Raw genomic sequence first — 17,600 nt, 5'->3', positions numbered from 1 at the left:
AAAACAACAGAGCTGGTGGTGCCTGAAACATTTGCACAGTACTGTGTATATATATATATATATATATATATATATATATATATATATATATATATATATATATATATGTGTGTATATATATATGTATATTTGTATATGTATATGTATATATATGTATATATATATATATACACATAAATATATGTTTATGTATGTAATATGTTTATATATATATATATATATGTTTATATAAATGTGTATATATATATATATATCTACACACATATATATATGGGTCTGAACTATTGCTGACACTGTATTTATATATAAAAATGTAAATACATTTTGGTCACGTATATGTTCTTATTTCATTGGAGACCAAGAATAGTATCACAGATTTTTAGATTTCATTCAACTTTAAATGAAGTCCGTAGTTCATGTTGGAACTTTACAAATTGACAAGGATGAATGTTTATATAAATGAGGCAAATAACACAGACTGGTTTGACTGGTGAGTAGTACAGCATGTCTGTGCACTCTGTCTGTAGTAGTCGCAGTGTTGTTTTTGATGTCAACGCTTAACAACAACAGTGAGCTTTTAGAAACATGTAAAAAAAAAAACACTGTTGTAACATAAACACCAGTTACCTTCTTTATTTTTGTTCAACCATCTGCAACAGTAAAGTCCACGTTCTTGTGTAGGTAGTGTGTCTGGCTGATCCGAGTCATTGTCTTAGTGTGGTATGAGGTTCCTGTCAGTGCTTGTTGTGTGGCAGAGCATGTGGGGCCCTTGCTCCTGCCTGTTGAATGTCAACAATTCTGCACTGCAATAATGCACTGATGTCAGCTGCAAAGATGTTCAAGGTCTTTTGGAAAAAAATACTCTGTCATCCGTGAGTTAAGCTCCTCTTTTACAGCAGAGAGAATATCTCCAGTGTTATGAGTGATTAGTGTGGCGGTGGATTACTGCAACTAAGGCTAATGTTAGGGTGAAAGCAGAGCAGATGCTTTAGCTTTGTAAAGCTTCAGTAGAGTCTGGATTTTTGGCTTTTAGTAAAAAGCTGTATAGTCTAAATGTAACAGGGCTTACAGCTGTAAGTGTAAACCAGTCCTCTCTGCAGTCATGACAGCCGTGTTTGGGGGAATCCTTTTTTGGGTTTTGAGGAGGAGGCATGCAGGTGCAGAACATCTTTGCACTATTTGAGCATTATGAAACAAGCGGCTGCAAATTAATTTCCTTCTCCTGAGAGCGCATTCAGCATGAAGTTAGTTGTCAAGATTATTATTATTACTCACAATATTACTGCGATAACCCCAACTGCTTCACTTTAAACTGCTGCCCCTAAGATACCTGGTCAGACAATTAGATCTCTCACTAGAAATTGGAAATAATGGTTGTCTAGCCAGAAGCCTGGTCGTGTGTAAAGGCATTTTAAAATAAAAACAATTATTCCACTGCGAGGTCTATGATTTTATCCAGACAGGACAAACAGCAGGATGTTTGGAAATTTGATTACTATTTAATAGCGGCTAACATTTTCCCCATGAGGCCTCTGGACCTTTTAAAATGACATAATTTCAACGCCTCTTAATTATTTCAAGCTTTTTCTGTGTCTTTTCCAGGATTATTACTGGCTTATGTATTTCAGTTTTTGTTTTCTTCTTCTTAAATTTTGCCTGTAGATGGACGTCCACAATGGGAAGTTGAAGCAAAAATAGTACGAGAGAAAACTCAAGGAGTAAGTCTTTTTTGTTTTTACATGTACTTAAATTTGAACATAAACACAATTTTAATCTAATCTATATCTGATATTTTTTTTTATAGTCTTGCATTGTGGTGGAGGTTCCTCCTTACCACAGTAAGACTGTGGGCTCAGCTGTGCAGGTGCAGTTTTATGTATGCAATGGCAAGCGGAAAAGAAGCCAGTCACAGCGCTTCACTTACCTTTCAGGTGAGTTGCAAGGTTTTAATTGAATTTTTAGAGGGAAAAGGCCGCTTATTTGTAATAAACTAATCCTAATCCTTGCAAAAAAATCTAAACTGAATCTTGACTCTGCGTTCCTTTGGGTGCATTACCTCCCTACATCATGACAAGAGGTTTGACTGATGGCAGGGACAGTTGTAACATGCATGATGGATTGCCAGAAGTGTTTCAGTCTTTCTCTTTTTGTCTTTTGTATTTCTCCCTCCAAGCATCAGTTTGGTTTACAGGGGGCTCTTCCACTAACAATAAGATTAACACCTGCTGACTGTTTATTTTGTAAAACCCTTCTTTTTTTCCACATGTGTACTGTATTTACATGGGGTTTATCGTGCAAATATTTTTGCTATCCAGGAAACTGTTTCTCCACTGACTCGTTTCTTGATATAATTAATGTTTTAGCAATGTTTGCGATACCTTCTGGATCTTCTGTAAGCCAGTCAAACTGAAAACACTGACGGGCGGATTATAATAGCATTTTGACTATTTTGACTTTAACTGCAACAGTGTGTACTTTTGTGTGTGTGTGTATACATGAACAAGCGACATCGCCCCTCCACCCACCATGCCGTTCTGTTGTTGCAAGCACGCCCACTCGACACAGGCAGTTCCTGTTTTCCCCGTTAACAGATCGGGGCAGCGAGTCAAAGCAGAGTAGAATAACCCTGCTCTGTCAGTCAGACTGTGTCGCTGACACCACTTTCACCATGGACAGCACCTTCTTTACTGTGGCAAGAAAATCTGCCACACGGTCATGTTTAATTTTTCATCATGGGCTGAGCTGCCCCACCTGGTTCCATTTAAAATAAGTTCATACTGAATATTGTGAAACAAAATGCTCTTTGTTGCTGCTTTATATTTTAAATGCACCTCATATAAGGAGAACACTTTCTAAAACTGATTTCAGATATATTTCAGCAATGTTTAAATATTTAGCATACAACCATTCAATTTATCCTTGGATTTCCCTCTGGCTCCATTATCAGAATTAACCCTATTTGCCCTTTTTGTGCCTCTTGCCTCCTGTTTTCCCAGTGGCATGACAGAGTGAGCAAAGGAATAGAGGGCAAAGCTAGTGAACTTTGTTTGTTCTGTAAGTCTGATCTGGGCTGGAGGGCTTTCAGCTCCTCGTCACATACAAGATCTCACTTCATGGCACCCAGACTGACAGCATATGCTCACCCTCTGATTCAGAGATGGATAAAAATAAAATCACTGTCACAAGGCACCAGATTGGGAAATAGGTTACCGAGCTGTTGCAGTAAAAGGGAATGGCCCCATTTATTATGTTTGAGATTTTTGTAGCCTTGTATTTCAGGTTTTAGTGGACACAATATTTTTGCCTTTCCACAGATTGAGAGAAGTAATGTTGGTGGGACATGTGCAAAGATGAAACAACTGCTGCCTTTTTAGTTTTAGTTTACCTAAAGCAAAAACAGCAGCAACATGTTGTGATTTGAGATATGTATATGTAAATGTATTTTACATTTCCTTCTAGCAGAATTAACTGTGTTTTTTTTCTCTTTCCTCCTGTCTCTTTCCTCTATCATGACATATCACTGTGTAGCGATGGTGAAGCAGGAGCACAGAGACGAGCTGGACCTCCCCTCAGTTCCCCCTATGTCCATGCCCCTGGCACATGCTCCCAGTCTGGTGCACACCCAGCTGCCTTCTCCTGAGCAGGGCCACCCATCGGACAACCTTATGTCCAGCTCCCCTCACGGCCTGGCCACGAGCTCTGGGCCTGGCCTGCTCCCTCTGCAGGCGTCCTGCCCCTCCCTAAGCTCCCCATCTTTCCAGCACCTGCCTCACCTTCAGAGTCACAGTTTGCACCACCCCCCTGCAGATTGCCACATGACTTTCCACCCGAATTCTGCTTCTGCTCCTCTTTCTGCGCCTTCCCGACCCTCCTACCAGCCTATGCAGCACAGCCATGGTCATGGTCATAGCCTGCCTTTCAATGGTCAGTCCAGCCTTCCTCCTCAGGGCTATGAGAGGATGCCATTTCAGCAGAGCCCCAGTGCAGCATCACACCCAATGGGTATGGGGATGGTCTACCCCTCCTCCCCATGCTCATCCCCATCAGGTCCATCCCCTTCAAGTTCCAATCACATTGCTGGATCTCCTCAGAACCAGCAACCCCTGCTCTCCCCCTCATCTCCACATCTCCACTCTCTTGGGGGCTATCATTGCTCTCCAAATGCGTCCCAGTTGCCCTCTGCGAGTGGTCACCCTCTTGTAGGGCAGCACTCCTCCCAGCTGCAGAGGGCTATTGGTTACCACCCGGTAAGTCAAAGGTCAGCCTCCTGCCCCACGCCGTCGAGTGCCCCTCCGCCACGGATGATCCCCTCTCCACACTCAGGGCCTTCCTCCCCTCAGCTTCACTCGCTGCCCTACCAGTCTCCCACCTCCTCCTCCCCTACTTCAGGTGGCAGTCCTCTGGGGCCCCTTCAACAGCAGCCTTCTCCACAGGCAACCAGTCCTGTCATGGCAAGCCTGTCCCCAGCAGCAGCAGGCCCTCTGGTTCACCCACTAAGTCCTCAGGGACCCTTTCCATTGGACAGCGAGAGGCAGAACATCAAGGAGGAACCAGAGGACAGGGAACCAACCTTCCGCTCCATTGGCCTGCAGGACATCACACTAGACGATGGTAAGACTAACAGAGAATTGTTACGTTGCTGTTGTCAAATGGTCAGTGTCCATGTAATTAACAAGTGGGAAATCTCTGACAGAGACCCATAGCATCAACTATTTAAGAAAAAATCTTGCATTTTGAGTGTAAGAAAAACCGGAAAAGTTAGGTTGCTGATCAAAAGTTGAATATATTCGACTTCACAAATTTAATGTAGACACACACGGGCACAAAGATGATCAGAAAGTGAAAATCTTAAACAGATAACAACAAAATAGACGAAACACTCGATTCGTGTGCAACTTGAACATCACGTCACTTTGACTCATCCTCCAGTTTTCTGCCGGTCCAGTGTTGCTGCTCTCATTATCACATTTTCCTTCTCCACCTTATGCTTTAACACAAGATATTTAGAGCACACCCATCTGTGATCAATCTAATTTTCAGTCTAAAACAAGCAGCCGCTGAGGGATTAAATTTACCCTACATTATGTGACTGGCAAGATAAATTTGTATCTGATGATGTAAAACAATACAGAGCATGCAATTTTCAAGGGGCTGAAAACCTTGATGCCTGATTATGCCGATCGCGTTTCATCTTTCATTGTGGCGCACAGTTGTGTACACAGGTTCATTAGAGGGGGATCCTATGACTTAGTGTTGGGTAACATAGACACAATAGGACCGATGACTATAGTGTCATATTAAAGGGCCTAATTGTAAACCACTAAGCTTCTATATCTGTGGCAGCAGTTTGGAGATTATGTGCACTTTGTGTTTCTTGACTGTTTGAAAGTGTAGAGAGGGAGAGGATTGCACAATTTCTACTTTCAAAGCTTGAACGTTGAATGCCAGGTTCAAACTAAATGCGATATGTGTGTATCGCTGCTGCTTTTGATTTTAGTTTCTGATTCATCTCTGACTTAGATTAACAGAAACAGGGATAATCTGCCTTTCATTAAATTATTACAGCATCTAAAATAGTTTTTAACAATATTTTGATATTTTTCATGTATTCAGATTTAAACTTGACAGTAAAACTACTGGGACAGGCATCCGTTTTATGTGGTATTGCTAGGAGAATGACTGTCACGATCAACAGATTTTTTTTTGCTGTCTATTTTTGCTGGGAATCATGCGTCACGCGTGAAAAAATATGTTTGAAACTCAAAAATAGACGCACATCTCACTGGACATGGACACCGGAATTGAAAATGGCATGACAGCAGTAGCAACGCAGTAGTGACGCACGTGTCCGGTGTGAACCAGGTGTAAGGCTACAGTAATTACATCTTGTGTTTGCGCGTGTGCGCGCGTGTGTTTACAACTCTAATTAGGATGCTCAGAGGAACCTTTTGACTTAACAATTGACCACAAAGTCAGTGCATTTATCAGCTTTTTTCTCTCCTCCTTGAACTCTAATTCTGTACTGAAAATATATTCATTTGAGTTCCTCTAAATTATCTCTTATCTCTCATGCAAAGCCTTCCATGGTTTTGTTGACCCCGGTGCCATATTCAAATGAGGCTTCTGAAGCTTCAGGGTTAATAAATAACTGAGAGAAGCTGTATCGGGTAGGTGTAACACTGTGTTCCAGCAAGGGTCAGCCTAATTAACTCAGAGCTATTGTCAATAAGTCATGTGTGAAAGACTAATGACCAGTGACCACTTTATTCATTATATCGCAATACACATCGACGACAGAGGATTTCACAGCCTCATGTATAACCTCGTGCACATGCAATACATCTGTTAAATATGCAGCTGACAGGGTTTACAGTAACTCAGAATTGGCTGCGTTTTCTCACCGTCACACAGCCGCTGTGAAAGTAGCTGGCTGCGTTCACATTTAAAAAGTGTGAGAAAAGTTTGTGAGTGACACAGTTCAGCTGGGAATGTAAGCCCTCCCTTTGCGCCTGTGGTTAAAAATAGCTTTCTGTGCCAGCCCGGCTCTGAAGGCCATAATGTGAAGAAGTAACGTAGAGCTCAGCTCTGAGTTTTAGGAGGTTGCGGAACATTATCACAGGTTGACCACATTTACCCCAGATTGGGGCAACAAACGTATGCAAATGACTGCATTTGCACATTACTGCACAAGTGCTTACAATATGCACGTATTGATTGGCTGTTAAATTATACAGTCAAAATAAATGCAGAATAATACCTTAAAGCAGTGATGCATAATTGATTGAATTGACAGCTTTAATAATTCCAAGGGCTGACAATGTGATTTATTTAGCTAAAATGGCAGGTGTTTGCCTTCTGATCTACAGCTACTGTAAACAGAGATGATTTTTCACAACATTCATTTATTCTTCATGATAACATTCCGTGTGTTGTTGAAAGCTTGTTTTTAAACAGCTCTCTGACCTTATTGGGTTCGGGTTAATTATCACGTCATGTTTTCTCCCAACAAAAACTGTTTGGTGTGTCAGTTGAGACAACTGGGTCATCGTTTCTGTGGTCGGCGTCTGCATAGATCCTCATTTCCAGCTGTGTGTACATGGTCGTTCATACTGAAAATAGGCTGCACGATCAGACTAGCATTCCATGCACGTTGTACTCAATCTCATATTCGATTTCAGTAGCAGTGATTCCTCACCTGGAGTTCACACCCTCATTTGTATGTCCCCATATTTTTTTAAGGCAGTGGTCACCAACCTTTGTGAGCCCAAGAGTTCTGAGATTTACCTATTGAAACATTAAGAGAAAAAAAGCCTTTTATTTTGGAAAAATGTGGCCTTTGCTTTAAGAACTGTACATCACGTCATCTATTTTAAATTCATAACAACACAAAGGCATGTGGCCTTAGAGTTCGAGTTCATAGAGTTATGTTCAGAGTAGGAAATAAACATCTCCCCTGTGCTTTACGACCACAGTGAGGCTAAACAGGAACAGTAATACTGGGTCAAACTGGAGTTTGGTGGCATAAAATACATAGACGCCTGTCTTTAAACGAGGACGGCTTCTCTCTCTTTCACTGGTCAAAATGATTGTGCCTTTATCTAATTAATATGTTGCTATTCTATAACTTGGTGATCAATTTCACGCTACTAAGACAGTACACTCTTAGAAATAAGGGTTCGAAAAAGTTCCTTCGACAAAGGCTGAGGTTCTACCTGGAACCATTTGCTTCTGAAAAACGTTTTTTCAAGGGTTCTTGGTAACACTAAAAAAAGGAAAAAAAGAAAACCAACCAAATATATCTAAAAAAAATAAAATAAATCATATATCAGCCATTGGCTGATCTGACTTCTTTTGATTGGCCCTGGGCCAGCGAAAAACCTTATTAGTCGACCTTTAATTCAACTCAAGGCTCAAAGGCACATCATTAGTTCTCAGTGTGCAGTAGGTGACTTGCTGTGTTTCCTGCAAGTATTGGTGAAAAGTGTGAAGGCCTATTCTGCAATTTAAGTGTAATTAGAAGCCCCCTCAGCATGTCGTGTACGCTGGATTAAGCTTGTTTGTCGATTGATGGAAGATGTTGACGTAAGCTCCAGGTTTTCTGACCACTGGTTTCTCTGTGGGTTCTGTCAGCGTTTAAGACACTCGCTCTCATCGTGAATTTGAGCTTATGAAGGTGGCTGGGATGACGTTTTTATTTCATGTCGTTGCTCTTGACTTAAACCACAGAAAGGCATGCAAGTGATTTAGCGGCTTTTTCCATCCGCCTTTCCTGCCAGCAGCTAACCAAGGTCTGCCTGCAGCTCAGCCCATGCCTTTGTGCCTAAGGTGGTGTAGTCAGCCTACAGATGTCCCACTGTGGGGTTTTTGGCTTCTTGCCCGCCTCCATTCTCCTTTGAGGAGAAGCAAAGGCTTCTGGTGTCGGCTCTGCATGTAATGGAGTAGATCAGGAGAGTTCAGGAGAGAGGATCAGCTGTTTATGCCCCGGGCTACGTCCCTCCACAAAGAACGAGATTGTCCCCCTTGATCATGGAGGCTGTTTCTTGAGTCTGAAGATGTAAGGGTTGAAGTGAGGTGTTTCCTCATCCTCATCATTTCTTCCCCTCACAGCTCACCCTGTCACAAACAGATACGGTTTCATTGCAGCTACTCCCATAGTGAAACACATCACTCTGTTGTCATTCACAACTGTCATGTTCACTTAAAATAACTGTTGTAGTGTTTGTTGTGTCACAGATTTTGTGTCAGCGGCATGAGAGGGTGTGTGTGTGTGTGTGTGTGTGTGTGTGTGTGTGTGTGTGTGTGTGTGTGTGTGTGTGTGTGTGTGTGTGTGTGTGTGTGTGTGTGTGTGTGTGTGTGTGTGTGTGTGTGTGTGTGTGTGTGTGTGTGTGTGTGTGTGTGTGTGTGTGTGTGTGTGTGTGTGTGTGTGTGTGTGTGTGTGTGTGTGTGTGTGTGTGTGTGTGTGTGTAGAGAACTGTTCTTTCTGGTTAGCAAGCAGATGGCCCTTGTGACGCACACCAGCATGCTTGAGGTGTGTGTGTGTGCATGTGTGTCAGTGAGAGAGAGAGAGAGAGAGATAGAGAGAGAGAGAGAGAGAGAGAGTTAGAGGTGTGTACAAAGCAGGAGACACAGGAGATAAGAGGACAGACTGACAGACAGATGGACAGACAGGTTCAGGGTCCAGCCACACTGCAGGTTCACTCTACCACGACATTCACAGGGGGATGATTTGATGATTTTACAGTACATGGTGTATTCCTCCTGAACATGGTACAGTTACAGGGAATCTGAACTTAGTCCAACTATGAAATATAAAATGGCGGCTGCTTTTAAATTACAGCCAACAGTCTGCAAACATATTCGTAAAAGATGTTAATAAATGGAGTAAATGTAAAAATGAAGCTTTCCACCAAAGAGCAGCATTATGTATTATGTCTATGTATGTATTACTGTGGAATATTTGGTGCAGACACCATAGTGTGGCAGTGTAATGTATTTAAGATCTACTGTCTGTCCCCAGTGTGAATATCGGAGACTCATCTTAATGTCAGATCACTTGAGGCATACTGTATGTCATCAAAACGTCTGCCTTTACAGATGGTGGAGTTGGAAGCAAAAGTGTGTGTGTGATTGTGCGTGCATGTACACAGTATCTGTAGTGTACGCTGTGTGTGTGTGTGTCCACAGCAAACGTTGGTCTTTTGTTGGCCCTGTCCAAATGCACAGCTGCCTCCAGCTGCACGCAAGCATGCAAGCTGAGGGTGAAGAATAGGCCGAACCCTGACGGAGAAATGGCAGACACACGGGGAGTGACACACGTTATACTGAATTTAAAAATTATTAAATAAAAAATGAACAAAATAATCTCACATTTTGAAATTCATCAATCGAGATTAATTGAGATTAAAAGTTTGCTTTTCTTCAAATGACTAAATTAAAGAGTAATGAGACGTGCATTTCAGACATCATTGTTTACTTTCTTTTGTCTTTCTTTTCAAACACAGACACATAGAACTTATGGGATTTCAAAGAGACTCAGGCCTATCCAAGTATCAGCCAGGTCATCTTAAAACATGGATGACTGCCTGATCCTGAGTGCAACAGGAACATGTGTTAACATCACAACAAAATTATCCACCTGAGAATGTCCTAAGAAACTCAGACATTCACATTTGTTATGATAAAGTGTGTGAGAGAGAGAGTTAACAGTCAGCCACACAGGGTAGGTGTCCAAACAGAAGTCGCCAAGCAGCTGCCAGCATATTACGGGCACTATCGGTGCCTAGAGTGGTCAGTTTGTTACTGACTTTCCACTCGTTGACGATGTTGAGGAACTCCTCTGCGCATCTGTTTTTTTTGACAGTCAGTGCAAAGGATCTCAACTTCCAGTCATTGTCAATAAACTTTGCCGTGACACTCGGGTAACTTTTGTTTTATTGATGGTTCCGTCGCTCATCTTTTTAAAATGAAACCTTTCGTTCCAAGAATCCCTCACCTCTCTCCATTTTCAGCTTCTATCACAGTCTCTCCTCTCTGACTGACTGCAGGCAAGTGACACCAGAAGTAAACCAACTTGTTTTAAATTATGGTATCCACTAATCTCGGCTGTATTCAATGATTGACGCGTTAAATTTGAAAGCCCTAATTTGAATATACAAGGCGGTGTCTGTGCAGTGAACAATCTTTGTTTGATATGCTTTTCTATGTTTACAACAGGCAGTTAAAACATTAAATATGAGGGTGTGTCCAGTTAAATTTAAAGGCAGTAAACTGTTGGAAAGATAATTCATTTCATTTTTTCATTATTTGAAAGAAAATGTAAGTGTTAACATGTAACAAAAGAACCAGACTAGATGTTCCCACCCGTCTCCAGTAGTATTAATTAGCGGAGGCTGATTCCTACATTGTTGGACGATTGAGTTAACGTCTTTTTGTAATGAGAAAGTGCTGCCAATCCCACTGAGAATCAACAGTAATATATTTGTCTTTACAGTTTTAAATGACACGAAACCCACGTTAGCATGAATGAAAACCACAAAAACGACTCTCGGCAAAAATGGAAAATATGGAGATAGCTTGTGTCTCCTTTGGCTGCTCTCTGACATAATTTAACTGTTTGCTCATTACACTTATAAACGAATTGAACGGTGCAGAGGCCAAATCTGAGGAATCGAAAAAAGATCTGGATGTTATTCCTAGGTGTTTCCTGATCAGGTCGCACAGGAAGTTTAGCTAAACACTACATATACATTTTGACAGGTGGAGAATCGGCGTAAAATCAAACGAAATCAAACATAAAATGACCTTTGAAAATGATCTTGAACCAAGAAGTATTATTTAACACGCATGTAAATTGAAGCCATTTAATTTGACACAGGCCTTTGACGAAACATTTAACTCACTGGTTGAATTGAAATCAGACAAACTCGTAAGTCTTAAATGTGTCTTTATATACAACGGGGAAGAAATGCAAACAAAGCTGTAGCTAATTTAACCTTGATTACTTGTATGAAACAACCACATATTTTATTTTTTGCTTGAAAATGGCATCATCCTAATTTGAGGTTTCATGCTACAATGAGCTAACCATATCAATAACAATAACACACAACTCCTGATTTAATGTCATGAAAAAAAAAACGTCAGTGGAAGGGAAATATGTTTCCATGAAATGCCACTGCTGCTGCTGCTGCTGCTGCTGCTGCTGCTGCTGCTGCTGCTGCTTGGTAAAAACAATGGCAAACATTTCGTCTCTTTTTCCCTTAAACAAGGGGAAAGTGACTTTGTCATCTTTCCGTACAATTAAGGCCTTAGAGAGTGTGCTGCTGAGGCCGTGGCCTCATGTGGGGAGAAGCCTGGAGAACCCTCGGTTGGAATGAGAGCAACATTTTAAATCTTAGGTCAAGATTTTGAATACACACATGTCAAAATATCATAAAAAGTACAAGTCTGCTGCTGCCTTTTATGTGGATTTGGCTACGACCTTTTTTTGTTGCTCTTCCCGAGTGTCAATATTGGTTTTTGTTTTGCTTGTCAGCCAGGCATCAACCGCCAATGTTTGACTGCAAAATGAATATGTGTCACCACGTTTCTCATGCTGCGCAAATGGGGACTTGACACAGTGTGGTGAAGCAGATTTCAATCGTCTCTAGGTATATACGCAGAGCTGCTGAAATGTGTTTTGGTCGTCACCACAGCCTCTTGCTATTAAGTCACCATTGTTGGTTAAATCCCTTATTTTTACCCTTTGAAAAGTGTAGTGTTTGTTAGCTCTGTACCAACAAACAATTTTAAAGGTGCCATGTGTAAGAATCGCAACAAACGGAGGACTTTGTTTCGGCGTAGTACGGTGACCTTTGTGTACCAAGAAGGATGTAAACACTTTTTCTGAGCTCTCTTCACGCCCCCGTTCTCCTCCTTTTTGCCGTCTGTTTGTCTTCTTCTTTTTCTTTTGGTTGCGCTGTGAGCTTCCGCTACAAAATGCAACCTCTGGCTTGTTTTGTCAACATCAGAAACGTGGTGGTGCAAGATGACTAAGATGGCAAGGCCCTCGCCTAAAGTACAGTATGTGTAAAAGGATTTTTCTAAGGCTACGAAAATAGTAAAATCTGTCAATTTCTGCCTGTAAACATCCTCGTAAATATCACAAAATGTTCTCATGTGTTTTTGTGAAATTATTTTGTGCCCTTTTATCTGTTTGTGATACTTCATAAAAGTGATAAAAATATGAAATCAGGTCCATATCTGCTGTAGTATTTGGAATAGGAAGCAAAGGTCTGTTCAAATTAATGGAAAAGATGACGCAACTATTGCTTAAACACCAAAAACTTCATGCTCTCCTACAGTCCTACAGTACGTACTTCATTGGCCACCAGGCTGACATTCGGGCTCTCGTGGTTTCCCTCTGAAAGCCTCATGCTGTGGTCACCTGCTGAGCTTGAGCCATGATTGTGTGTCCTGGATGAGAGGCGGGAGTTTTGTGAATCACTTATTACCGTCACATCAAATGGGAAATCCACAGATGATTCACAGAGATGAGTGACTCTGAGAAACTGACTGTTTTAACGATCCTCTACCGGTGCGCTCGCTGCCTTCACCCACTCTTTGACTTACTGCAGAAGTCGAAATTAAAAAAAATGAAATGTTGCTGTGCTGACCCGCACAATTTTAACACATCAACTGACAATCTTATCTTCAATGTGTGTGATTAGTCATGAATTTTGACTTCATGTGAGCGCTCGTACTCGAGGCTTCTGCGTGTCGTTACAGAGCCTGCAAGTGTGTGCTTTGATATTCCCTCTCACAGGCAGACCAAGTCTTTCCTCTTTCTGTTCCCTTTGCACAAGTGTTTTCCATTGTCGCATGTTGTCTTCATTTACTGGACAGAAGAATCACGCAGTTATTTTTCTGAAGCTGATTTGCCAAAGTTTTTATTCCTGGGTCAGGGAACTTTTTTTTTTTACTGCGTTTTCACTGTTGATAATCATCCGTTTTCCATCTCAACAGTTGATTGTTTATAGTGTGTTGTTTATCATCGTTAATGACCATCTGCCCATTTCAATTTCACTTCTACATGATGGAAATCTTTTAAAATATACCTCCACAAGCGTGCAAGGCAAACAATGAGATTACCCAAATCACAACGGCCTCTAGCTGGATGTGCAACCTTTTAGGGAAATGAATGAATCTGCTGACAACAGCTAATTTGGCATAAACAAACCAGAAAGACAAAGAAGTGATTTCTAGTGTAAATGGAAGTTGTTGTTTTTTTTAAAAGATTTAAGGGTTTTTATCTTTTCTAGCACAGTTTTATGACAAATAAATCTGAACTGGCTTCTTCTGATGTGAACAGTAAGTTATTAACCAAACCAAACCCCAGATCAGGGAGATTTAAGCCTCCCACTGCTTCATCTGCACTAAGCAGCACAGACGAGAGAACATTAGTACCACAGTCAGAGACGCTGTGAAGAATGGTCATGTCAAAAGGTCACACTGCCTTGTTTCCAAACCAGCGTTTTAAATCAGGGGTTTAAAAATTATTTCACGGACAAGGAGGCTCAAAAGATACAAAAATACTCATCTGTTATCTGTGAGAATTAATTTGACTGTAAATTCTATGGTTAGAAAGTAATCTGAAAATTAATTTACTACTTTTTAGAGCTGAAACGATTAATCGATTAATCGATTATTAATCGATTACTAAATTAATCGGCAACTAATTTTGATAATCGATAATCGGGTTGAAGCTTTTTTCATGATTAAAACAAGATTTCTGACTGTTTCAGGTTCTTAATTGTGAATATTTTCTTGGTTTCTATGCTCCACATAAACAAAGAAATCATTCAAACTGAATCATTTTGGTTTGTGGACAAAACAAGACATTCAAGAACATCGTCATTTCCAGCTTTGACGAACACTGATCAACGTTTTTTAACATTTTCTGACATTTTATGGACCAAACGATTCATCCATTAATCGAGAAAATAATCGACACAGGTTGAAACAAATGATCTGATATCGGCTGAGTGGTAAACCAGTATCAGCAGTAGTAGTAGTCGGCTGATGCATATTTTGATCAGGGAGCCCCCCCACCCAGTCATTCACAGAGGATCTCCTTTCAGAGCCGTACTCACTGCTGCACGCACAGCTGAATCATCCACTTTCTGTTGCACCGTCATGAACAATACCAGTAAATGTGAGAAAACCCTATTAGCATGTGAAACTCATCACAAGGCAGCGCTCGACTCAAAGCCCGCTTTCAGTTCTGGATCGGTGACGGTGTGCAGATCCAGCTCAAATTCATCGATTGTTGCTGAAGCGGAGATTAATTAATACTCACTGATGTTGATGGGAAGTTAATCTTGTCATTTTGTGTTTTGTGCTTTATAATGCGAGTTATTTCCTCGTCGTAGAACGGTTTGTCTCTCTCAGAAGTTTGTTGGCAACAGACAAATGGAATAAACAGCAGGTATTTGCTTCTTCTCCAAAAATAAGTGTACAAATCAAACACATCAGTTAACAGTGAGTGGAGCTGTAATATTGACAGTGAGGCTTCACAATGCTTTCTGAAAAGATAGTTTGAGGAAACCATCTGCCTTTTTTCTGAATCGAGAAAATCGAGTGAGTCAAATTAGAGGAATTAGTTTGAAGTTGCTCTTCATTGAATCATGGTTTTCAGGTTGTTTTATGCTAAATGATCAGAGTTTATATCCTATTATGTCACAAGCAGTCGATGTTTGCCACAATCTGATCAGCACAGCGGAAAATGATGTGTTTTTGCAGACGCCCACTTGATGTCGGTGTGTCACGCTTCACACCGACGTTGCTCATATCCCTGTTGTGTCGGAGCCTTGTCGAATCCCACGAATCGACCGTGCCGGCGAATCAAATTCAGCAAAGGGCTGCGTTTATTGTTTTCTTTAACTGATTGTGAGACATTTTTAATACATTGTGTACACTTTTAGAAATAAAAGTGCTAAGTAGAACCATATAAGGTTCTTCGGCTTGTTCTCATAGGAGAACCATTTTTGGCTCCAGGTAGAACCTTTTCATAAAGGTGAAGGCACAGTGAAGCGTTACCTCAAACTAAAAGTTAAGTAATTAACATCAAATCATGGTTAAGGGAGAAATAAAAACAAAAAGTTTCACAAACATTAATAATTACATAAAGTATGTTTAAGGAGAACAGGGTTTGGCTTCACTACTGTTCTGTTATTGCAGTATCAGGGGCATCATAGGCTTTTAATAATCATTTTTATACAGCTCCCCACACTTAAAAACACTTTCTAGACGATGTATTTGTTGTGTCGACAGTGTCAGGAGTGAACGTTTCTGACGTCATTCAGGTTTCCCTAAATTAACCTGAGGCTCAGACAAAAGAAGCCCACTTACAGTTGCTCGGCAGTCTCCTTCAACAGTCGCAGTTTATTTTGAGCACAATTGCAACACTTGTCTTTTAAAAGGTCATGACCATTTAGAGATCTGTCATCGTCGTCGTCTACGTCTACGGTTTTATTTCACCGATGCTATTGTCGGGCAAAACGCGAAAAACGGCTGGCTTTGTGTTTTATTAACAGTTTTGTTAACAAGTTTGATGTTTCCTTTGATAGTCACGGTGTAGTCTCATGAGTGTGTGTGTGTGTGTGTGTGTGTGTGTGTGTGTGTGTGTGTGTGTGTGTGTGTGAGTGAGAATATGGTTAACATGGGAAAGGAAGAGCCTCCCACGCTGACAGGATGATGAGAGTGATGGTGGCCAGACACAAGAGCAAGCAGCGCAAAACACAAATATGAAAAAAAAAAAAAACTGAGCATAGAACGCAGACGAAAGAAATGAACTCAGATGTTTGCGGAAGAAAAACATTGAAGGATCACAGTAACGGTATATAATATTACTGCACTGGTGTGTTTTACGTCGCTGTGTGTCACCAAGTTTCTTTTTCCCCGTCTTTTCTGAGTCACCTCCCGCCATCTTTTCTTTTCTGAAAACTTACAGTGAAACATGTTAATTATGGCTGTGTGTGTGTGTGGTGGGGGGGTAGATATACAAATTCACAGATAGTTGGTGAAGAAAGAAACTTAGTTCTGACTCCGCGTACAAGACGTGCACTGACAGGCCTTGCTTGTTAATCGCCTCGGCATGTCAAACTGGCCCAAAGGTCACCATCACACCCTCCTAAACCAGTTTGCCCGGCCTGAATCGAAGCGCTCCTCAACTCTCTGACCCCTCCAGTGTCGGGATGCAAACTCCGCACGAAGGAAATGGCATCATATTTTGACTTGCTGCGTCTTTCACCCTGAAAACTGAATGGCAGCATACACACACACACACACACACTGGCTGGAAAAAATAAATAGTGAAAGGAGAAAGTTGTTTGTTTAAATTCGGGTAAGTAATTAACCTTGCTGTGGGTGAGCGAGCTCCTCTCTGGGCAAACTCACATGAATGGGCCTGAGGAAATGAACTGAGGCAACTTTAAAGGTGTAGAGAAGTCTGCGCTGCAGTGTGTTTACAGCGTGTGTCACAGTGTGCTGTGGTGACTGCTCACGTCTCTTGGACTCAAACAAAGGTCAGAAATGGCACATGTCATGAACGGAATTGGTTTCCTCTCCTTTGTTCTGTCAGGAGTAATTACATCTCCACGTCAGAGTCTTGACTTTGCGACCTTTGGGTTTTGCCACTCACTTTGAGCTTTATTGGGGGTTTCGAGTTTTTTCCGACTCAGGAGGAACTTTTGCCGTGGTGCAACACTGCCCTCTGCTGGAGATACGTGTGATGTAGAAAGGTAGAACATTCTGCCTTAGGCAAATACACACTGACGAGCCATTAGGTGCTCGACCATTAGTCAAACACGGCAGCTGCTCGATGCATGCAGGAATGTAGAGGTGGTCAATGTGACCTGCTGTAGTTCAGACTGAACATCAGAGTGTGGAAGAAAAGAAATTTAAGTGACTTATTATAGTGTGAGTTTCACACACAACCAGGGTAGGATTTACAGAGAATAGAGAAGAAGTTTATGAAGAGGTCAGAGGTCAGAAAAGAATGGCCGGACTGGTTTGAGACAACAGTAACTTGATTAACCACTTGTTATGAGTAAGTGTTTATA

General features: G+C 41.3%; 1 protein-coding gene across 1 annotated transcript in view; it reads left to right on the top strand.

The window, feature by feature from the left end:
- The window catches only part of nfatc3a (nuclear factor of activated T cells 3a), a 43,820-nt gene that overhangs the window by 22,805 nt on the left and 3,415 nt on the right, over positions 1-17,600 (top strand). Inside the window, exons 6-8 of the mRNA XM_083901167.1 lie at positions 1,663-1,718; positions 1,805-1,931; positions 3,529-4,611. Of these exons, the coding sequence (XP_083757293.1) occupies positions 1,663-1,718; positions 1,805-1,931; positions 3,529-4,611 (1,266 nt within the window). The remainder of the gene's footprint in view (positions 1-1,662; positions 1,719-1,804; positions 1,932-3,528; positions 4,612-17,600) is intronic.

Source organism: Microchirus variegatus (assembly GCF_963457635.1).
Source record: "Microchirus variegatus genome assembly, chromosome: 14".
Lineage (NCBI taxonomy): Eukaryota > Metazoa > Chordata > Actinopteri > Pleuronectiformes > Soleidae > Microchirus > Microchirus variegatus.
Note: the sequence above shows the minus strand (reverse complement) of the source record. Positions and strands in the feature narration are given on the sequence as shown.